This window comes from Varanus komodoensis, unplaced genomic scaffold (genome assembly GCF_004798865.1).
Source record: "Varanus komodoensis strain SLA01 unplaced genomic scaffold, ASM479886v1 scaffold13_1, whole genome shotgun sequence".
In the NCBI taxonomy this organism is placed as follows: Eukaryota; Metazoa; Chordata; class Lepidosauria; order Squamata; family Varanidae; genus Varanus; species Varanus komodoensis.
The window spans coordinates 7,196,668-7,221,181 of record NW_025335408.1 but is presented as its reverse complement, the minus strand read 5'-3'; the positions used below and the strand labels follow the sequence as shown (position 1 = coordinate 7,221,181).

Below are 24,514 nucleotides of genomic sequence, written 5' to 3'. Positions count from 1 at the left end.
TTGGATATTGAATTGATGTGGCTGCAAAAAAGGAAAATAAGCTAACTTAACCAAAACTGTCTGGGAAAGTTTCATTTAGTGAGGGATTTAGTACCCTGTTTTGAGTGTAAAATAGTTTGCTAAGAAAATTTCCAATAACTACTGGTTTAATGCTTATATGGTTAGAGAACTGTTTCTTTTCTCCTTTTCTTTTACGTATTCTTACTTTTATTTCTTTGTTATATTTCCTTTGATTTACATATTCAAGATGGTGCCCTGTAGGTTAATTAATCCACAGTGGTTTTGTGTTATATGTAAACTGGGTAGTAGTGAAATTCAATAAAGTGAATCACATCTGGTGATTCCAGTATGATAGGCTATTCCACAAAGGGACCAAAGACAAAGACAGTGAATTCAGTATATGATTTTTTAAAGATTAATGCTTTCACTACATGTGAATTGGTTTGAATCAGTTCCTGATGCTAAGTAGAAGGTGCATAGGTCCAGAGATGTTCTCCTGTAATACACTTCCAAGAAGCTGTTATTTTACATTCTGCCTTTCTTAGTATTAGAATCAAGATCTTATTTTATACTGATTTTCTGTACCACATGTCCATGCATATTTCTTCCTTTTGCCATATAGCTAGGTTTGATTATGGAGAAATTTAGGACAGCTTTTATCAAACTGGTACTTCTACAAATGTATTGGACTAAAGCTCCTGTCATCCCCAGCTAACATGGCCAATTGATAGTCAACACTTTTGGAAGGCACTGGATTGTAGATGGCAGCAGGCTTAAGGTGCTAATTTCTCCATGTTTGTTAAGCTTTCTCACTTAAAGTGGGAAACAAGCACACCACGAAGTGCAGATAAAATAAATTCATACAATGAATAAAAATAAATCCATCGAATGTTGCACCACCTAAATGGGATAAAAGCAGTAGGAATTATTTTCTCTTACAAAAGGAAGCAATCTAATAAATGATTTGCTCTTCTTTGTCTCAGAGTTTGTGGGTAGAGAGGACTACACTGATCCTGGTGCAGAGTTTGCCTGGAATTTCTCGTTGGTTTGAAGTGGAAAAACGGGAAGTAGTAAGTATAAAATGGAGAAGTAGAAATTTTATCCATTCCGAAGCCATTTTGGATACTAGCTATATATGAGTAATAAATTACAGTGGAAGTGATATGAAAGAGAAAACAGCAGTGAGCATGGAAAGTACTGGCAAGATATTCATTCTGTGAGCCAGAGAGAGGAAGAGAAATGTCACTCTGAAACTGTTTGTGTTACGATAACTTGCATAGAAATCATATTGTGAAAAAATACAATCCAAGTTGTGGCCACTGTACCTAATTTTCCTGTACCAAGGAAAATTAAAAATACAGTTGAATCCTAATCACATGTGCATAATCGTGGTATATATAAATATTATGTTTTAAATAACTATGACAAACATAGACATGTACTGAAATATTTCTATATCTTGGAATCTAACTTGGGTCAGGCCTGGTTACAATCTGGATGGGTGACTTGAATGTATGATTCTGATTACAGTTGTAAATTGCCCAGAGAATTTCAGATACAGGTGGTATAGAGAAGAAATAAATAAATAAAAGGATCTGGAGATTAAAATAGTCCAATACCTATCGTAGTCTCCTCCTTAATCCTAGGGTTTGTTTTTTTGTTTGTTTTGTTCTTGGTAATATTTCATATTTAAGTCTGCAGACATTCACATTCTTTTTACTAAGATTTTTTTTTCTACTTATTTGGAGTGATCTTTTCTTAAGTGGTCATGGCCAGCTATCTTTTCTTTTTTGTGTGTGCTATAAGTAAATTATATAATATTTATTTTTGGTCTATTTGACTCATTAGGTGAACTCCCAGCAGAAGCTGGAGATATTGATAACAACACACTTGGTTTTAACTCATAACTCAGGATTGCTAAGAGATTTTAAAAGTACTTATGCTAGAGTTATTTTTACACAGCTTGGCTTAAGTTCCCTGCTCGGTATTGAATGTCTCACTGCACTAGCATGTTACCTTAGTACAGCACTGCTCTAATCCAGCCTCTACCTCAGCCAGGTGCCATCCAAAAGTCTTGGTCTCCAATTTTTATCACCTTTACCTAGCAAACAAATAACCAGTCTGGTTGGGAATAATGAGAACTGTTCTCCAACATTTCCAATGGCACCATCTTTAAGGAGACTACCCTAGTCCTTCCTCAGTGCATAGACGGATAGTTTGAAAGCTAAAGGAGGGGCCCGATCCATGCAGCTGGCTTCTGGGACTTTCCCTTAAGCACCTTGCTGTGCTGTGAAGCTTTTTATCTCCCCAAAGTCAAAGAAACTTCAGAAGTGATTTCTGTGAATTAAAAGCAGTTGCAAGAAGCTTGGGAAAGCAACAGCTCCAGTATCTGTGTGCAAACCACTATATACTTGAAGTTTCAAGTTGGGAGCCAATTTTACAGTGGTGGGTGAGGCTGAAGGCAAAAGAGGAACTGCCAAAATCATCAGATGTTTTAGATTAAAGCACCTAGTCTCTGAGGAGAGGCATTTCAGTGTGTGAAACTGGGAAAACACCAAATAATCTGTGGTTAGGGAAAAGGGCATGGCCTTGTGGGGAATCTCAGAGGGCCAGTCTTAGCCTTAGTGGAATGCCCTCTGATGGAATGACTCCCTTGATGGAATACCTGAAATCAGGATCCAAGGCCTTCCTCTAAATGACACATCCAAGGGAGGCTCAGAAGCAGACATCAAAGTGGAGGGACTTCTCAGTGGCTGACCCCTTTCCTATGGAATTATCTCCACACTGAGGCCCGCCTGTGCCAATTTTGTCATCCTTTTGGCACAGGACTAAGACTGCCCTTTGTGTTTAGACATTTAAAGATACCTAAGGTCGTCTAATGGGTTCATGGGTTACATGTGTCTGGTATTTTTCACAGGTCTGCTCTTTTAAAACTTTTAAAAATTCTGTAATATGGAAATAATCATTGTTTTACCATATCATGATCCCGTTGAGGAACTACCCAAATTGTATAGCCTATCGGGTGGTATAGAAGTTGAATAAATAAAAACCTTGCTATATTACAGAGAGTTCATCAATTGTGAAAGCCTTATATCAGGGGTCCTCAAACTTATTCAGTAGGGGGCCAGTTGAAAGGCGGCAGCTACACACACGGGCCGGTGGGGGGAGGGCCTGGGCGCGTGGGCCGGTGAGGCGTTGTCAGGTGCACACGAGGTGGCATTGGGTGCATGTGGCGGCGGCTCGCTCACTTGGAGATCTCCCAACGAGTCCAAAACCATCTCCGAGCGAGCAAGCCACCACCTCCCATGTGCGCGGCAGGGGCCGGATGAATGGGCATGGCAGGCCGGATCCGTCCCACGGACTGTAGTTTGAGGACCCATGCCTTATATATTAGTCCAAATAGTATCTTGCTCTTTGCCAGAACATCAAAGGTGGGATTGACTGGCCTATTGTTGGTTGCAAATAAATGGCTAAAGAGCTGACAAATAAGGAGATTCATGGATGGAGTTTTGTGCTCCTTGAATTTTAGGTGGAAATGAGCCCACTGGAGAATGCTATTGAAGTACTGGAAAACAAAAACCAGCAGCTGAGGACCTTGATCAGTCAATGTCAGACTCGACAGATGCAGAATATCAATCCCCTCACAATGTGTTTGAATGGAGTCATTGATGCAGCAGTCAATGGTGGTGTTTCCAGGTACCAAGAGGTAAATTGTTCTTACATTTCGTGCTTGGGGGTTAGGATGCATTCTTTCTTTAACGTCCTTCCTTCCACCTTACTTGTACAGAATTTGTATCCTAATCCCTGCTACACATAATCAGAATTCACCTAACACCATCTCTCACATTAAGGAGGTGTGTAGAAATCTGAATATCTGTTTGACTTAAGAGACCGCTTGCCCTGAGCATGGCATGCAATCTGTCAATGTCATAACGTTCGTCTTTCATCTATTATCTTTAATTCTGTTCAGGGCAAAGTTCGTGGTTCTCCCCCTTTCCCCTTTTATCCTCATAACAATCCCGTGTTGTAGTTTTTTGTTGAGAAATGGTGATTTGCCCAAAATGAGTATTTGGGAGCTGCTTTCTCTAGCTCTGAGCCAGTGCTCTAGTTATCACACCCATTCGCTTTTAGTGCTGTCATATTCATCCTCACCATCATTCTGGAACAGGAGGCTCCCTGAAACAGGGAACTTTTCTTTTTGTAAAGATCACTGAGATTTATTTGTGTCATGTACATTCATATAACTGTATCAGACATATAGAACCACTGGCCTTCTAGTTTACAACCTCCTTTCGGTTTCTCTGCATAGCAATTAGGCTTTAAAACCTATGTACCCATTGCTGGGGTGGGGGTAGCTCTTTTCTCCCCATGAACTGTAACTGTAGTTGAATCCTCTGGGCTGCAGTTCAGTTACAACTGCAAGATGGCTTTAGCTAAGCCTGACTGCATCATTATCTATGTGTGCAATGTTTGTGCATGATGTAAGAGAATTAGCATACATGAATTGGTATGTATGTGTGTGAATACAAACAGGTGTAAATGAATGGATGTGCAGATTGTGGGGATTTATATGAGTGTGTGTATGAGTTGACCTTGCCTTCTTTGCTGTTGATCCCACTTTTAGCAGAAGGGCTTGCCCCCTTAGAACCTTCTCTAGAACAGGATGCTACCTTTCGGCTGAAAAAGGTTTCCTTCTCTTGCACTATATGGATAAGAGAAAAATCTTATGGCTCTTGGGTGAGCATCTGACACAAGGTCAGAGGCAAAGAGGCTTGTTTCCCCCTCCCCACTCCAGTCTTCTCATGCCAGCAAAGAGAACCATGCCAGCTGCTTTCTGAGGTTAGAAGGGGTTAGAGTGGGGACTAGGTTTAGGGTGTGGGTTAGCTCCCTGAGACTTCCAAGCAAACGAATCACAACAGGATAATAAATGTGCCTTTCAAACAATTATTACTGCTGAAGTTGAATTGAGCATGCACTTATGGTGCTCTGTGGGTTGAAATGTGGCCTAAGCAAATACCTTGAAGAGGACTGAACTTTGCTGGGAGCTGTTGTAAACATGATGTTGTTTGACCTAACATGGATGACCTGGTGCTGCAATTGTATTTTGCCCAGGCATTCTTCGTGAAGGAATATGTTCTGAACCACCCAGAGGATGGAGACAAGATCACATGCTTGAGAGAACTGATGCTTGAGCAGGTAAAGGAAAACTCGAGCAAGCAAAACTGACATGTACCCAGGAAAAAAGTGCAATGCAGCAACATTCTCTTGTTCGGAGGGCTCTGGGATTTGTAGAGCTACTGTCCACACGATGACAGGAATGAGAAAGCAAGCTAAATCCTGCTGACATCATCTCTCAGATCTTTCACGATGGCTAGAAGACCAGCCTAAACTGAACAGTGGGAGGCAGGCAGAGTTTTACCATCTAATTGCCTGTATGTGTTTTAATTCCATGCCGCTTGAAATATATTGCAGATAGGATTCCATCTGGTTTAAAGTAGAGAGTGAAGGGAATCAGAAACAAGTATGTGATTCTAAGATACCTTTGTGGTGTTAATTCTGTTTCCCTCTTAAAACTTGGTGATTGGTGATTTAGTCTAGACATCATGTCTTTCACAGTCCACTGATCTTTAAATAGCTCTGTTTTCAACTGGACTAATTTGCATATATAGCCTTTTTAAAAGAAAATAAGTAGTTTGCTAGTGTATTTCTGCAGTGTGGCAACTATGGTTGCAAAAGGGGCTATTTTCTTTTTAATATACCCTTTTGTTGTCAGTGTACTACCAACAATTTGGCAGCAAGCTGCTGATTTTCCTTTTAAAGGGAGCAGGGTTTTTGTTTTTGTTTTTGGCCACAACAGGGTATTTGGAGTCTCAAAAAAGATCAGGTGAGGACACATACAGCCAGTGTTATAGTCACTTCTAGTTTATTGCAACAGAAACATGCCTCATCAGTCTTTCTTTCCTCACTCTCCCTTTCTGGTACAGCAGCAAGGAATAGATCACTAGGTGTTACTTCCAGTTTTGATTAACTTCCTCCTATTGTTTCATGTGAGCCCCAACAAACTGTGCTGTATCATCACTGAGATTTGCTTGAAAAACCTGTGGCTTGAAATTGGCTTATGAATCTGGCTTGTTTCAACAAACCATATATCAGATTAACTATAGTTCAGGGTTTGGGTTCAGACATAACATAACTTTTGTTGTGATGGGATGTAAGCCTCTGTAAAACTGTGTCCGTAGCTGCATGGAGAAGTTCAGAAGCTTTTGCACCCATTTTAGACTAATCATAATTTACTGTGGTGTTCAGATTGGCTTGGTATGAACACCCTCAAAATTGTATAGATGTTGGTCTCTCTGTGTAACAGTAATTATACGAATTGCTGAGCTATATTGTTATGGCAAAATTATAAGTAAGGAAACAAGTAATTACCATTATTTTCCCTTTGTTGTGTGAAGGCCCAGATTCTGGAATTTGGCTTAGCTGTGCATGAGAAGTTTGTCCCTCAAGATATGAGACCTTTACATAAAAAGCTAGTGGATCAGTTCTTTGTGATGAAATCAAGTTTGGGAATACAGGTATGTTGGACAAATGCTGAAGGGCACATTAGATGGGTAATAAGGATAACAGCTGCTTGTGAAAGCATGGTTAGTGCTTGTTTTAAGCAACAAATGGTGACATCTTCTGGCTAAATGGCTATATTGCTTCACTTCCATCTGCATGTGTCAAAGAACAAAAGACTCATGAGGGTAAATATTGAGGGGCATATCTAGCTTCTTTAGCGTACAGTGTTCTGTTCTCTTTTTATCTTTTCAAGATGCACTTAGCATATGCAAAGCACATATTTTGTCCTCAAAATATCAAGTTGTACTCTTTTGCAGGCTAATGGTACCTAATACTTTAAATTTAAATATATACTTAGGAATATGCTGCATGCATCCAAGCCAGTCCAGTTCACTTTCCAAATGGAAGTCCCCGTGTCTCTAGAAATTCGATGCCTGTTTCTATGAGTCCAGATGGCGCCAGAGTAATTCCTAGGCGAAGGTAAGGGAAATAAATGCATTTTAGCTGTTCTCTTTCTAGTATGGGGGCATAGTTTATTCATTGGTGTGCAAAATTCTGACAACTGTTGGACAATTTTTGAACTAAAAGGTAGCACTAGATTGTAGCAGTTCCTTCTTTCACAGGATTTAGGAGAACAGGTGCTGGAAGGGCAGAGTTTGAGCCTAGATTATGCTAAATTTATGATTATGGTTGCTTCTGTATGCAGAATGTTCTCGTGATCAGTTAAAAGAGATCTGAAGAATGTGTGGATTTATCCTTGGATTGTGCATTGTTAACCCATCTATATGATCGACTAAAATTGAAGGTGGAGTTGATGACATTTGTTCTATTCTTTGCTTGTCACAGTCCATTAAGTTATCCAGCTGTCAACAGATACTCTTCCTCGTCATTGTCCTCTCAGGCTTCAGCAGAGGTCAGCAATATAACTGGACAGTCTGAAAGTTCTGATGAAGTGTTCAATATGCAGGTATAAAATACTTGTCTAGATTGGGTGAATTTGTCTCTTTTCTGAGGATTCTTTTCCAAGTGGGGAGGGGTATAATGAGAAGCTGAAATGCTAGGATGTGTTTATTTGCACTTCCAGATTTGAATAGCTCAGGCTGGGTAATAACAGAGCTGGAACAATCAACTCAACCATTTAAAATACCCAATCAAGATACTTCGTTAAAACAACAGCAACAATATGCTTTTTCTTATGTGATCTAGGAGGTCAAAAGCTAGTCAAACAAAAATGGTTCAGGAAAAAACCCTGACCCCGCCTTTTGAAAGGATGTTCCTCATGGATTGTGGAGTTCCAAGGATTACAAGTGTATGCCTGCTTTATTCAGAAGGCTGGTCTTAACAACACAAGCATCCAGGCTTAGCAAATTGTAGGATGTCTTTTTAGAAAATCTTAATGCACTTAATGCATTTTTTTCACTGAGACACTGGTGATAAGTCATGCTGCTCCATGACAACCATATTTATGTTTCCATGTTGTTAATCTTTTCATTAACGACATGGAAGAAGGGGTGAACAGTCTGCTCATCAAATTCGCAGACGACACTAAAACTGGAGCAGTGGCCACAACTGAGGAGCAGGTACTTCAGATCCAAAAGGATCTGGACAGACTATGGAAGTGGGCAGGAGACAACAGGATGGCGTTCAATGTGGATAAGTGCAAGGTCTTGCACTTGGGGCATGGGAATGGGTGTCATAAGTACAGGTTAGGTGACAAGTGGCTGGAGAGCAGCACTTGTGAAAGGGACCTCGGGGTGCTGGTTGACTGCAGGCTAAACATGAGTCAGCAGTGTGATGCGGTGGTCAAGAGGGTGAATGCCGCCCTTGGTTGCATAGCCAGAAGTGTGGCTTCTAGATCAAGAGAGGTATTACTACCACTCTACCTGAGTCTGGTGCGCCTGCAATTGGAGTATTGTGTTCAGTTTTGGGCCCCTCATTACAGAAAGGATATAGCCATGTTGGAGCAAAGCTCAGGGAGCAAAGGTTCCATTTGGATTCCAGGAAGCACTTCCTGACAGTCAGGACCCCAAGGGTGTGGAATGGGCTTCCATGAGAGGTCGTTGAGGCCCCATCGGTGTGGGTGTTCAAGGATAGGCTGGACGTCCACATGGTGGGCATGTCATGAGCAGGGCCGGCTGGTGCTGGAGGTCAGACTGGATGGCCCGGGAGGCCCCTTCTGACTCACTCTGTTTCTATGTTTCTATGTTTATATCCTTGTAAAATACGACCACATATACTCTTATGAAGCAGTGCAAAGAAGGATTATTTCCCCTTGTATGGAAGTTTTAAGATATTGTGTTAAGTTTCCTATCAGATTTCTGTGGATAGGACTACCATGATCCATTACCCTGATGCAGTATCAGCCCACAGTCATGGACCTGACAAAGGAAAGTAGATAGGTCACATTTGTTTCTATGGGACCCAACCATTGGAGAATTACTTCCTGATATATATTAAGAAGGAGGAAAGCTAAGGGATCATGAGAGAAAGCGAGGCCTCCTTTTGCCTCTCTCTAGTGAGAGCAGGAGGTCAAAACTAGTGCCTTGAGGTCAAATCTGACCTACCTGGGAACCAAGAAAGCCTTTGAGTTCTCCAGATAAATACATCTCTTTTCCTTGACCACTAATTGTCTGGCACTTTCCAGCTTTTACACAGTTTTCCTCTCATTCTGCTGGGCTAAAATGCCCCTTTTAAGGTTTAGTTACAGGCTATAATGTGCTGACCATGCCCCTTCATTTTGCCTTTGGCCACACTCAGCACTGACATGTATCTTATACAAAATGTAATGCAGTCGCTGGACTAATAGAGGTTCTATATGCCTGAGCCAAGTAAGGGGATAGCTCAGCTGTGGCACTAAGAAAGTCAGGAGAGAGAGCTGAGTTTTGGGACCTTCAATCCAACAGCATTTTGGGTGGTGGGGCTGGTTCTCTCTGGAGACTTGATGTGGGAGCATTGGATTTTGGCTTGCTGTTGGAGTGTTTAAAGCATGTATCCACCTCTGCTCTGCCTGTGATCTAGCCAATTTATATATTTAGAAAACACCATATGCTACTAACAACCTCCTTCCAAGGGAAACTAAACCCAGGTAAGATCTGTGCTCATGAAATTTGTCTCTGCTCAGAGAAGTGCAGTGAGCATAACAATGCTAGATGTGGGCAATTTAGCATCCAACAATAATTTTCCTTGAATAATATTTAGAAATACTGTTTTATGTTTTTAAATTTTGGTTATGAACCATTTTGTGGGATTTGTTAATGGTTGGATATAGGATGAAATACTCATATAAATAAATACAAAGCAACAGATTTGTAGAATTTAAGTACAATAGTTCAATATTTCTGATTTTTCACTGGGTGTCTGTGTTGTTTCCTATCACATAAAAGGCCTACTTATCCTGTTAACTGTTAACACAAACCATTAGGGCTATTATGTTGTGGCTTGGAAAGATAATAAACTGAGAAAAAATGAGCTAGTGGTTATGTAATGACCAGAAGTGAATTTAGGCTGCAGTCATAAGCACACAAATCTTGAAGTAAGTTTTCCAGAAGCCAGAGAGACTTAACTGCTGAGTAGACAGGTGCTGTCAGTCACCTATTTACCACCAAATCATGTTTTTGCCCCAAACATTTTGTTTCTATATGACAGATAATCCTTGCAACCTCTGCGTTGAGCTTCTGCCATGACGTACCATATCATTAACCAAAACATGTTGGGTTTTTTTAATCATCAAGTGCATGATACTGAGATTTTGTGGCTCTTGTGTATTTCCAGCCAAGTCCATCTACCTCAAGCCTGAGTTCTACTCATTCCGCTTCACCTAATGTGACCAGCTCTGCTCCATCCAGTGCCAGAGGTTAGTGCTTCATTACACAGAGATCCTTCTGGAAGCTTTTTGGGGCACAAAACTATTTCTGTGCTACTGATTCTTGCCTGTGTGATTTGGAATTCCGCAAAGGAATGTAGGAAATCTCTTATGCAAGTCAGACCACTGGTCCATGTAACCCAGAATTATTGACACTGCCAGTGGCCACCTGCGTTTCAGGCAGTAGTTTTCCAGCCATACCTGGAGTTGCCAGGAATTTTCTTGGAACCTTCTGTATGCAATGCAGATGTTCCACCACTGAGCTACAGTCCCTCCCCAGTAGTGGAAGATGAGCCAGTGTCAAGTCTCTGTCTCTGTACCTTCACTGATAATAATAATCCACCAAACTGAAGCTCAGAATTGCACTGATTTTTGAGGTTTCTCTTGTATTCCAGGGTCACCTCTCTTGTCTGACAAGCTTAAACATTCCAGAGAAAATTCTTGCCTATCTCCAAGGGAGAGGCCCTGTAGTGCCATTTACCCTAATCCTGCTGAGCCTTCACAGGTAGGCATTACAAAGGGTACCTTCACAGGGCAGCCCTCCTGCAAATGGGCTGCTGTGGTGTTAAAATGTTATCGATCTTCCTGCCAATTCATATGTTTGTTTTTTGTGTGTGCTAAAGGTACAAGAGATCTATTTGACGATATTGGAATTCTTCCCCAAATGATACATAGCAGTTTACTGACAGAGTAACCAATAGTTAAGCTTCTGGAATTCTTAGCTGATTCAGTACAGACAGTTCTTGGAGGATAAAGAGAGAGATTATGAAGGATGAAACTCTCCAAATAATTTTGTTAGTGGCACTGTGCTGTAATTTACAGTCTCCTGTGTGTGAAATTCTTATAAAGCCTGGTCAGTGTACCTACTATTTTTCAATTGCATAAGTAATTGCTAACACAGACATTCATTTTACCTAGTACATCTATCCTTGAGATGTTTCTTAAAACCTCTGCAGTCCATTCCATCTTCACATCATAGCACTAACAATGCAGTTTGAACATCATGGCCAGAATAATCTTTTGACCAGGTTCCCTGAATTTTGTGGAATTCTGGCTTTGTCAGTAGAACACTTTGCTCTATCCAACTTAGAAATAATCTAGGTTGTCCTGACTCCCCCTCCCATCTGCTTGGATATTTGTAATTAATTTTCTTATATGTAGTTCCTCCCAGATTTACACCATGATCTTTCACAGTCTTATAACTAGCTGGTTGCCACAATAGCTGATACTTGCTAAGTGACAGCAACTGCTTAGCAAACGTCAATCCTGAATTCAGTTTAGAGATTCCTACTGTCCTCTGAAGCAGCCAAGTCAGGAAAGGGGTCCAGGAAAATGTTCTGTTTGTAAAGTGGCTTTTAACACATGCCACAGAGAAAGAATTGTGCCATTTTTGCTCCCAGCCTGCAAACTCTTGCTTTGCCAAGTGGAATGAGGCCTCCATTCCGCGCTGCATCAGAGATTCACCAAGGGAGCATGAGGAGCACGTAGGCCCAGTATCTGCTCTCCCAGAGGCTTACCTGACAGGAAAATCTCCTAATCTGTCAACAACCTCAGTAGGCCCTGACAGGGTAAGTAGAAAAAAGTATTTTTCTCATGCAAATGTAATGAAGATAAGGGCTCAAGCAGCTTGTTTTTTTTATCTCGCCTCCTTCAATTCAAAGAGAAGAGGCAGATTTTCCTGTGAGGTGTCTGTGTTACAGAATGCCACCAGAGCAAACTTTTTTGGGATATTAGGGGGAAAGATGGCATGCTTCTTTGCCAGAAAATGGAAAGTTATTTATGAGAGGCATATTGGAGTCTTGGCACACTAAAAAAACAGCCCCAGCTATTGAGATCAATTCAGTCATTCATCTGAGAAAAAAATCACGTGGAGCTTAAATCATTCCTGACAGATTATAGGAAACTTTATTGAGGGCACTTAAAAGTGGTGAGCAGGTCTGGGCCACAGGTGTAAAATGCTAGCTTGATTCATGCTTGGGATTGTTGGTCAGGAATACATCGACCTCATTTTTTTCCATGCTGCCCTTTTGTAATTTCTCATATCATGAAAGCACATCCAACTCATACCATGTAATGACTTGTTCATTTTTTGTAATGGCGAATTCAGTAAATATCAATGGGTATTGATATTGGGTCAATGTTCATATCGTATCATTCTCATCCACTCTCGCCCACACTGAATTAATTAACATGTTGGGCTGTTGGACTAGTTTACCATTCTCTGCTTATGAAAAGATGGTGTCTGGCTGAGCTGCAATGTGTTTATTCTCCATTGTTCAAATGAAGCCTGCATGTCTATTGCTAGTGACAAAATTTGTCATGTGTTTATTGACCTAGTATGAATGATCAGAGTGACTTTGAAAAGTCATGGTGGCTTGTTGAGACCCACGGTGTTGCTAGGCATGATTTGTATGATCACTGCCAACTGCAGCGTATTATGTCATTCAAAGATGGAAAGCATAGCTTGTTATAGGGATAAACAGTTCTCAAATAAACCTGTAATTACCCTATTTGAGGTTGTTTACCCTCCAAAAAGCCATGCCACCAGGTTCAAATGACATGATAAGCCACAGTTGGGAGATGATCATGCAAATTGTGCTTAGCATGTGTCATGTCACTTGCTGAAGCCATCGTGATCATGCAAACTAGCCCACTGTCTTCTCTACATTCTGATGCAGTTACTAAAAACTTCTATCTTTTCCTTTTTTCCCATGTTAATTAGCTCATGATTTCCTTTTCTCATAAATGCATTGTTTACCCAGTCTAGTTATCTGGCATTTTTTATGAGGTTGTTTCTACCACTTTACCAGTGACTTCAATTCTTTTGCTGGTCCATGTATATTTTGGCCACAGAAAAGATACTAAGTCCCAATATGTTTGAAATTCTGCATTTGCTAGTATTCAATTTACATTGCTTGTTACATATGAACAGAATTGTTGATATTTAGGCTCCTGTGATACAAATGGGGTAGCATTTTAGCATTTGCAGCCAATGAACTTTTTGTTCTGGTAGCTTATCAGTAGCTCTTTCAGGATCTACTAATGTTATTACTATGAAATTATTTGAAATAATTTAATACATTTTCTGATCTGCTATGCAACTCAAACTTTGTCACTATACCTTTGCCTCACTTTCTTTACAGTATCAGTAACTGCCTTGGTAGAGAGATGCAGGAATTGTCTTTTGCTTTTTTTCAGTACTATTGACTAAATGATATTGCCTTCATCCATAGAATATTCAGTTTCAAAACTAGGTCTAAAATAGTGAACTAATTTATCTGATGATTATGGAAAACTATTATTTTAAAAGGAAGTTGTAAATGTTGTCTCATAAGTGGAGCTATACATTCATATGGAAATCTGAGATATCATTGGGTGCCTAAAATTATTATTAAATTACAAATGTGAAGTCAAGAAAAGAAGATACTTTGGTGCAAAAAAGAATGTTTTTTTTTTATTTGCTAATACCTTTATTGTAAAAGCTCAGCGTTCCTGCAGCTGAATTTGAATGGCTATCACCCCCTTTGTGGCATCTTAGTCCCTATGACTCTCCTTTCTGATAGGAGTTACCTTTGCATACATCCACTATACATGGGCATTTTTCAGATTAAGTATTTCGAATTTGACAGTACAGAATTAGCCTTTCATTGTTTCTGTGCATTATTTAAATTCAATGACTTCCGAAAGGCAACCTCTTAACATGCAAAGAGAATGGATGCCAACTTGCCAAACAGAGCACTTAGACTGTTCTGAAGATCCTCTCTTTTTAATAAAATATATTCCTAAGTTGAACTTTAGTTTGTCAGACATGCTGAATTGGTTTGTAAGAGTTTTGATACAAATTCTGTCATAAAATAGCCTCCTAGGAAGGCCTTGGCCATTATTGGTGGCCTATAAATACATGTAAATAAAATAAATAAAACACAATGTTCTGAATTTTTAGAGAATTATGTTCAATCATATTGGAGATACCGCCTTGCCTCGAAGTGATCCTAATTTGTCTGGTCCTGAGAAAGGTAAACATTTACTGACCTAATTATGCAATAATTTAATAATTTTATTTTATTCTAATTTTTTACCTTATTTTACTGTAGCTCTGAATGAGACCTAGATGCAATGTTGGAGGAAGGGATTATTATGTTACATTCTAGTGCATTCTGGTATTTATTAATTGGATTGATACGTTTTATTATATGTGTTCTTGTATATGTGTTTTATACTATTCGTGGTAATTTTGATTTTGTAAATGGTCCAGAGAGCCTTGAGCTGATCGGCTGTGAAGAAATGTAATTCATTTATTTATTTAATATTTATACCATGCCTTTCTGTAAAATACCCATGATGGTTAACAACTACAAGCAAATCAGTACACCAGTGTGTGGCCCTCCAGATAGTGTGCCCTACAACTCTCATCAGCCCTAGCTGCCATAGCCAGTAGTGACGGATAATAGGATTTGTAGGCTAAAGGCTGGAAGATTATGAATTGCACACCCCTGTGATATACAATCATAAACACTACGTTGTGAAGAAGAAATGTATTTATTCATTCCTAGAAACGTATGCTTTGCATTTCAGTCCAAATAGAGTTCCTTGAAGGCAATTTTCAATGAAAACATACAAATAACCTTAAAACATTTTTAAAATAACATACAAGTAACATATATTAGTCTGTAATACAATTTTATAAAAGTATAGCCAAAACTGCAGTCAGTGCTATGTTCCAGTTAGAAGCAAAGTCTTTCTAAGTGTTCTGTATTAAGTTAAATATATGTGAAGTAGTTGATGTTAATTCTTGATAGCTTGGAATGTGAATGCCCCATTTTCTCACTATCTTCCAGCTGTAAACAGCACTCCCAGCAGCTGGAGCTTGGATAGTGGGAAAGAAGCCAGGAATATGTCTGAGAGTGGAAAGCTTATGTCTCCTCCTGTGCCGCCACGCCCCACACAAACCGGTATGTGTGTACATCGCAAGCAGCCTTTTCTATCTCCAGTGGTCACTTGTGTGGAGGGTTCTGCGTGCCACAGCATGAATGCAGCTCAGGTTTGGCTTCTCAGCAGAAAGCTAGGCCAAGAATGGATTGAGCCCAGTCCACAAGGTAAGTGGGAACATCATGGCAAGGATTTAATATCTGAAGTCCTGCCTTGATGAGACGCTGCAGCAGCTAGTTAAGATAGTTCTCGGTTCAGCAGTGGGTAATAGCTGGCTCTGTGAAGAAATAGGGAAGAAGTAGGAACGACAAGGAGAAGAGGGTATTTATGGGATGTGGGGAAACTAGGCATGAGGAGAACAATATAAAAACCCAGAAGTAGTAGTCGTGGATGTTCTGCAAGTCAAGGTTGCCTGTTGCCTCCAAGGCTTGGGTCAGCTGTACTTTTTGAGGAGCCCAGGACAGTGAGTTTCAGTGTAAATTGTATTGTTTTAATCATATTGTGAGGCACTCAGAGAGCCTATGCCTAACAGGGCAGCACAGCAGTTAAATAAATAAATAAATAATAAAAAATCTAAGATGGGGAATCAGGAAAAGCATCCTGGGCTCTTCTGAGAGGACCATTGTAGATAACAGGGTGCTCCAATGCAAAGAAGAAAATATGTGTATGTTACCAGTTTACAGGTAACAAATTTATTTTTATTAACAAATTCCATTCTCAATTTAGTTAAATTCTTGTGAAGCTGAACATGTTTTCTTCACAGCATCGCCAGCTCGACATGTGACCTCAGTTTCCCCTTCTCCTGCTGGAAGATCTCCAATGAAGGTAATGGCCCTGCCCTACATGAATTCTGAAGTATAGTCTTATGTTGTGTATTTCCCTCTTTTACACTGACCCTTTTCCCGCCTCATAATAATGACAAAATTATGTCGTAACTGTTTTCCTCAAAAAGTTTAACTGTTGAAACTAGTGCTTCATTTTTATATTTATGAAGTAATATTTACTACTAGTAATTAAGAACACATGTTAAAATCCATTGCTGTGCAATGGAAATGGACCACTGTGCTCTCTAAATCATCTTCTAGGCTAACTGGATAGCATATTTAGTCATTAATGAAAGAACCATGACTTCATTTGAAGAATCTGGAAGTTTATGTGTATTATTTATTTAGAATATTTATATGCTGTCCTGTCGCGAAGGCCTCAGGATGGCTTACATAAATAAATAAAAAATAATATAAAACATAATACAAATGACTTTCAGATCCACCCTGGCTGCAGATTAAAAACATATATAAACCAATATTAAAAGTTATTAAAATATTGTTGGAATAAAAAGGTCTTAACCTGGTGCCGAAAAATAAATAACGATGGCGCCAGATGGATTTAGTAGCTACATGTGTCTCTGGGGAGCGCATTCCATAGGTGGGACACCACCGCAGAGAAAGCCTCCTCTGGGTACTTTGCCTCCTAATATCTTTCACAGAGGAGGGGCTCTGCTGCCGATCTCAGGGGGCAAATATGGAAGAAGGCATTCCTTTAGGTATCCAGGTCCCAAGCCGTATTCAGAAGACAGTAGCCATAAGCTAGAACAGAAAAACATTTACTTTTTCTCATAGAGTTAGCAGCACAGCCATTCAGGTCCCCTGAATCCCAAAAGCATTAGTAGCTTTCTTCGCCACGGAGTGGTGGAACTAGAGTCAAGGTTTTCTGGATAATAATTGTTCCTATCAGTGTTGATATTCCTAGGTTGCTGGGTATTTAGTAGCTACATGTGTCAAACTTAAAGAAAACATCACAGTTGAGGATAGTTTGGCAGTCAGCTATATAGAACTGCTGGGGTTAAATGTAGGAAAGAATGGCAGGTCTCCATGCGAAACCTGGATCATATTGACCTGTTTTTTGCAAGCCATTCAAGTAAAGGTAGAACTCAACCTGTAAGAGTACAATTGATTATAATGGAGAAGAAAGTGAAGGAAACATTCAGAAGGGAGTTGATTTATCCTGGTAAGTGAGCTGCTATGCTGGCTGTAAATGTTCTCTCTCAGAACATTTGTATCTTCCTTTCTGAAGGGACATACTCAACCCAAATGTTTTACCTTTTTACCATGTAAGTTTAATGGGGTGAACATATTTCAGGTATTATGTGGTGACAGCTAGTGCTTCCTATGTGATGGGATAAAGCCCCTTGAAAATTAGCATTCTTTCCCATGTGGTAAAATACCAGCTGAAACCACACAGAGGCACATTAATAAGAAATACTTGCCATGTATAATTGACAAGAAAATTCTCTTGTGATAGCTTCATGTGTTACTTTTGAAGTGCTGAACCAGTGCTAACTCTTCATTTAGCTAGACTGCAGCTGCTAAAGAAATGGCAATAAGAGCACTTTTTAAGGCCAAGGATGGGCACATTTCAAACTTAAAAAAAAAAAAGAACTCTTTTGACTTTCTTTGGATTGTTCCAAAAGCAGAAATCTCTGTTGCACAAATAGTGGGGAATTAAAACTGCCCATTGGATTCTGCCCAGTATTTTCTGTAGTTTTTATTGAAGTGTTTCAAATAAGTACATGGCAGTGCTTGATTTGTGCATTTTTGGCTAAATACACTGCTAACAAATCTGAAAATGTTATGGGAATCGTATTTTAATGATTCTTTGAAACATTTCGGGAACATCTTAGGTTAATCATCCAACTGGGCAGATGTGGACTTACTTGGAATACCTGAATTGCCTGATGACAAAAATCTAGCCAAGAATGAAGTGTTGCTTGAGATGGCAAATCAGCACTGATGATTCTGGTCACAATCCAGTGTAAATTTGTATTTAATGTGCACCTTAGTTACATTAATTTTAATGAGATTTAGGCATACTTACCTTTTTGCAGACATTCACCCTTTGTGCAAACTTGAACTCATATCTTCCCTTTCTCTGAAGAAGCCCAGGGTGGCAGACATACAGCCCCCATTTTATCTCCACAACAATCATCCTTTTATGTAGGAGAGGCTGAGACAGGTGTCTGGTCCCAGGCCACCCAGTGGGTGTCATGACTGAGTGGAATATGAACAGGGATTTTCCAGGCTTAGCTTAGCCTTACACTGCGCTGGCCCTCCTTTGGTGAATGTTAATATGCCTGGCAGCAGATGTTCAGAACCCAACGAGTGCTATTGCTCTGCAGGGGATGGAAACCCAGCAGGTTCCATATGTACTTTATGGCACATTTACTTTAAACTACTGTTAGTACAGTACTAATTATAGAGTGCTTATATAGAATATGTCCTGTCACTGAGGAGTATCAACCTCCCCCCTGTGGCCTTCCTTGGCCTCCGGATGTTTTGAACTTCAGTTACCATCAGCCCCGGACAGCAAAACTGATCGTCAGGAATGTTGGGCATTGTAGCTCAAAAATTCTGGAAGGCATCAAGATGGGGACGCTTGATATGTCCTCACTGCCAATCCTACCATTTGTGACAATTTTGAGAAAAAATATTTGAAAAGTATACTTGTCATGCAGTACTTGTTCTTGGCGTTAGAGGGCACAGTATTACCACTTACATGTTAAAATGTGCTGCTTATTTTTTAAGCATTTCTGGAAATTTTATAGTGTTGCCGGTGAATAAGCATGCAATTGTAAACAGTAGCACTTTTTAGTTATGAAGCTGAAAAACCATTAACAAACTTTGTTGTTTGAATTCTTGGTATCTCCTTAGTTAAGTGCTACCATATCACGTGGAAACAGAATGAATACAGAGGAAAGCAAATCCATAATTTGGTGTGCCCACTTCAAAGAAAATACCTTTCTTCTCATCTTGCTTTTACGCTTTTGGGCTTATTTCTCCTCTTTTTTAAACCCAGGGTTCAGTGCAATCGTTCACACCGTCACCTGTTGACTACCATTCCTCAGGGCTCATTTCCAATTCCCCAGTCTTGTCAGGAAGTTACAGCAGTGGGATCTCCTCACTCAGTCGATGTAGCACATCTGAAACATCCGGCTTCGAAACCCAAGTCCATGAACACCCGGTATCTATTTCTAACTGCAATGTTTCTGAGGAGCCAGTGAGAAAAGAAAGTAAGACTCCCCCACCTTACAGTGTTTATGAACGGACATTGAGGCGTCCTGTCCCACTTTCCATTCCCATTCCTACGGATCCACCAGCGCTGCCACCCAAACCTCTCTTGGTCCGACCAAACAATCTGGAAAGTAGCAGCAAGAGAACTGAACATGTCCCTCGGCCCAGACCTCTTCCAAGAAAAGTGTCTCAGTTATAAGAAAAGAAAAAGAGAAGTCATTGTTGGTAATGACTTAAGTGGAAAAATACACATCTAATATAGGCACTTTAATATTTTTCACAACTATTATTTCCAGTAACTTTTTAAAATTGCTTAATATTATGTTGCACATTTTTGTGAAATGAAAGTACTAACCTAGAATGCCAGACATTACAGTAAACCAGACTGAAAGAACTGCAATAGCATTAGGGTACAATAAATATGGATTCATTCCAACTTGAATCAGAAGCTCAGTTTTTGAACATACTTTAATCAAAACTATATTTCCCCTTCACAACTTCATATTAATATGATACTGTACTTTTTTGAGCATGCGGAATAATATGGTTTAAACAAAGGATATAGAACAAAGGTTCCTGTAACTGTCTAAATTTTTGCAAATGGTTTGAAACTGTTTCTTTACCATGTTTGAACCTATTAATTCTTGTACATGAACAAAAAGAATAATAATTCAAGTGATGATATTGCCTTGGGAAATTATAATGGTGTTGTAGTTGAGTTCATGAAGCAAAATACTTGTTTGGGTTGCTTTCTTTCTACTGACACATGGATCCATTTTATTAAATGTACCTATGTATTTTTTTCAGATATATGAGATTTTGTTTAAGGACAAAATGTTCAGCACTTTGGTACATAACTCACATAATTTTCAGACAATTTATTTTATTTGGGTTGTAATTTACTTCACAATTCCATGCAGAACAGAAAGAACATTGTATTTTCCACAGAAAGTTGGTTGACACTAACAATTCACTTTTTGAAAATCCTTGGTTTGACAGAAATAAATTAACCCATGAGTTGTTCTTGCGGCTCCAATGTGTCCTATTAACAGGGATCCAGCAGCCATTATCAGTGCAGTAAACAGCATAAAAGTAAGTAACTGAGTGCAATCATTCACGAGGAATAACAGCAGAAGGCACTGAGTATAGCATTTGGCTCAAACAGCAGAAGATCCCATCTTGCCTAGTGAATTGTTTTTGTTACCTAATCAACCATCTTGCCCATTTTGAGACTCTGTTGTGAATATGCTGCTGCACTGCAGAAATCTTAGGAGATGTCTAGGAAAAGGCAGGTCCCTTTTCCTGCAGGGTCCTCACTACCTGCTGTGTGGTCTTGATTGCTCACATTCTTCTTAGCAGGGCAGTTTCCCTTCCAACCATTTGCACTCTGGCAGAGAGAAGGAGTAGCATGGCACATGAAGGGCTTTAATAGACAAATTCATGGGCTCTCAAGTTTTCCCCACTTCTTCATCTGTGTAGTTTAAAGAAAGAAGCAGCAAATAACTCCTGCCTCTGCCATTTACAATTGTTACAATAGCTCTATTCAAGTGCATATTACCAATTACCTTTAGACATCATGGACTGACAAGAAAGGAACAGCACAGGGTGAAGGAGTTCTGCATGGCATGTTCTAAACTCTCAAAGCAAGAGAGCTTGAGATAGGAACTCTGTACATATCAGGGTACAGAACATCAGGTTGAACTTCCAGTCTTGCTCTCTGGGGTTCTTCTTCGTGGTCTCTGCACATCACACACATGGGCTTTCCACCTGCATGGAGCAGGAAGATTCTATAGCTAAGCATTAGATTGGGTAGGAGCCCCTTCCTTCCTGTTCCTGACATCCATGGGAAGGGCTTCTGCCCATTCCATTTTGACCATCTCCATACCTGGATTGGCTCCTCAATTTGAGCATTTTTTCCAGCATTTATTACCTTTCTCTCTCTACCACTTTCTACTCCACTTTCTACTCAGCCATCATCTCTCCATGAACTTTGTTTATACTCTTCACTCATAAAATCTCCACTCCCCCCCCCCCATATCCTGATAACAGGTTCCACGCAGGTACAGAGCCCATACATGTGGTACACAGATGACCACTCAAAGCACAACAGTTACAGGTAAGCAACCTGACTTTATCCAGAGGAACACACCTCCTTCCCCCAGCCCTATTCCCTTCTACCACAACCATCAATGGTTTAGTGATGTCCCTGCTTTTGTGTAGTTTGTTCTCCATTCTAAATGGTTGAAATGCCTTTCATAAGGCTTGGTTACTGTCTGCAAGAGTTCTAAGCTAAATATGCTGATGTTTTTGCCCATCCCTTTTTTCTTCAGCCCCATGAACAGTGGAATGTGGGACCCAAGCACTTTTCTAAAAAGGAATTCAGGGCCAAGCAAAACTTTCTTGCATTGGAATTTTGGCATGGAAATTGGTCAGAAGGGAGTATAGGCCAGTGCAGAGAAAACATTAGTCTGCAGTAAGAGGTATCACTGTTTGTAGCCCCAATTTCTGCAGCGTGCTTTGCCAGGAAGTGCCCTTACTCTTGCCAGGTGATATTCTAGGTGGCATTTTGCTAGACAGCTCCTGCAGGGCCACTTGAAAACTTGCTTGCTTTCTGTACCTAACAAACTGAAACGACTTGTATAGCAATTTTTCTCTTTTTTTCCCCCATTTACGTACTCTCTGTAACACCTGTTTGCCATGCTAAGTATGATTTGTCTTTCTCAATCATACCGTTAAAAGTTATCTCCCTGTTTTGTTGGGAAGTTTGTATGGATTTAACAGTTCGCCTTGTTGATAGCTTAACTGGAACATAGTGACCACTTTTTATATTCCCTCCATGAAACCTTCAGCAGGTATATGCTGTTAATGGTAGCTACAGAGGTTTTCTATAATAAATGTTCAAATATTTTTGTACATAACTGGTAAATTTTAATAAGGAGTACAACTATGTGGAAAAAAGAAGCAAACAGTTGTGTATGCAGTAAGATTGTTATAATTATGCCAAATACTTTATGTAAGTGGGGGACATGGGGAAGAATATTTGTACATATATGCTTTTAACAATAATTCTGCCATATTGATTCTACAACTTTGAATGTCAGAAAAATATTAATATATGTTGAAATATCTATGTTTAGCAGAAGTGTTTATAACTGGAAAAGGAGCATATGAATTTTAGCTTTGTACCTTGCTGATTTTGAAGTCCTGAGATTTCTTGAACTAGCTCTCGCTTTTGATCATAACATTTTCGTGTCTGCATAACCAGATTTTCAAAGCTGTTAGCTATATATTTATGCTGGTTTTTTAAAAGCTATTGTAATTTAAATAAAGTGTCACAAACTGGATAACAAATCCACATTGATCCCTCCCCACCTTATACATAGAGCTGAATCCATGTGTTGCCTGGTGCTTTCAGCATAGTCTGAATCAGTGTTATTTGCTCCTCAAGTCAATTTTTAAAATATATTTGACAGTAAACAACATTTTTACTCACGTGCACGTATTACTGATGTCTGCTTGGCAGCAAAACATTTTAATGTAGTTAAATGTTTACAGATGGTTATACTGGTTGCTGAAGAACCGTAAATACAAAATAAAATGGATTGATCTTCATTGTACAATTTTGTTTTCTGCTGAGTGCTGCATTGTAAATCAGCTTGCCATGGAATTAAAGTTTCAGATTCCTGTCTTTGATCCACCTTTATTTCTGATTTTGAGCAAGAGAGATCAGCAACACCTTGCTAAGCCTTAGTTTCTTCTCTCCTTTTCCTGGATCAGCTCCAAAATGGTTTTCAAACATTTCCCAAGCGCTTTCCCAGAAGATCATTTCATTGACCATTATTTTATTTATTAAAACATTTTTATGCCTCGGGGCAGCTTACAACAATACATTAGAAACCACATAAATAAAAATTAAAATATATACATTAGAATAATAATTTAAAAATTTAATATATATATATATATATATATGTATGTATGTATGTATGTATGTATGTATGTATTAAAGTTGTAGTAGCTCCAGGCAATCAAAATATATTTTTCTTAGAAAGTGTGTCTTTGGACAAATCGTATTTTCCATTTCTTTTAACTTAATGTTATGTCCTTAGGAAGGCACAATGGCTGGGTTTGAATGTGGCACGAAACTAGGACAAGCCTTTGTGAGCTTAAGCAAAGCAGTGGGCTCACACATGGTTGAAAGGAGGACTTAACCAGCATTCAGTCTCTATAAGACCTTGGCATTCATTATGTGCAGTGCTGGCTTCAGGAGTTTGAAGGCCCTTGTGCAAGATACCCAGTGAACTCCATTCCCTTAGTGGATACCTTCTCACGGGCACTGTAAGCTCCCCCTGCCCTCATTGTTGCTACCTCTTGCTTGCGTGACAGATAGTGAGCAAATAGGCAGAGGCATCTGCTACTTTTCCTTCTTACCACCACTGCTTTCTCGGCCAGAGCAAGAGGTGTGAGAACAAGCAGGTTGTGATGGTGGAGGGTTAATTTCAAGGGCTGTAAGTGAGCCTCTAAATGGGTGCCCAGTTGCACTTATCCTGCTTCTGTATGAACCAGGAGTCAAGGCAACAGGCATGAGCATGTGAAGCAGACTCTTGCAATGCCACAGGGCCTGTTCCTGTGGTTATGGGATCACATGTGCTAGTAGCATACTAGGAAGGGGGTGATGTGCAGAATTATTTCTCCCAGTGCAGCTTGCCATGTTGTGTGAGGTGAGTGGGTAGCTTGTTGTCATGGTTAGCAAGCCAGCTCAGAATCCAAAAGAACTTGTGTGGTCCGGATGTCTTGTTATCCACAGCAACAAGACACACCTGCAGTTTTGTATCACAAAGTAAGCTGTGCCAGAGAGGATGCTTCCAGCCCGAGATGCTTATGGGACATTGCCTCAGGTTATAGCTAGATCAATCCTGACCCTGCCAGGAATGTGCAGTCCAAGAAAGATCAGGAGCTATACTCTATTTTTTCTCCTCAAAACCTACCAGTGGCTCAAAACTATGGGCTATGTGGAGGTGACAGAGTTGCTTTCATATATACAGAGTATAGATGGACAGTTCTGGAGTTCTGGAGGCAACACAGGGCTCACCGG

At 39.8% G+C, this 24,514-nt stretch overlaps 1 protein-coding gene across 6 annotated transcripts in view; it reads left to right on the top strand.

Annotated features, from left to right (window-relative positions):
- DOCK4 (dedicator of cytokinesis 4) overlaps positions 1–23,031 on the top strand; it is a 269,237-nt gene extending 246,206 nt beyond the window's left edge. Inside the window, exons 41-53 of one of the 6 annotated variants that reach the window (XM_044422951.1) lie at positions 984–1,070; positions 3,530–3,706; positions 5,113–5,196; positions 6,456–6,575; positions 6,920–7,041; positions 7,408–7,528; positions 10,333–10,414; positions 10,819–10,928; positions 11,824–11,991; positions 14,367–14,439; positions 15,262–15,375; positions 16,116–16,177; positions 19,205–23,031. In XM_044422951.1, coding sequence (XP_044278886.1) covers positions 984–1,070; positions 3,530–3,706; positions 5,113–5,196; positions 6,456–6,575; positions 6,920–7,041; positions 7,408–7,528; positions 10,333–10,414; positions 10,819–10,928; positions 11,824–11,991; positions 14,367–14,439; positions 15,262–15,375; positions 16,116–16,177; positions 19,205–19,618 — 1,734 coding nt within the window. In that variant the 3' untranslated portion in view covers positions 19,619–23,031. The other 5 variants (XM_044422950.1, XM_044422953.1, XM_044422952.1 and 2 more) reach the window with 5 other exon arrangements.
- The last annotated feature ends 1,483 nt before the right edge of the window (positions 23,032–24,514 follow it).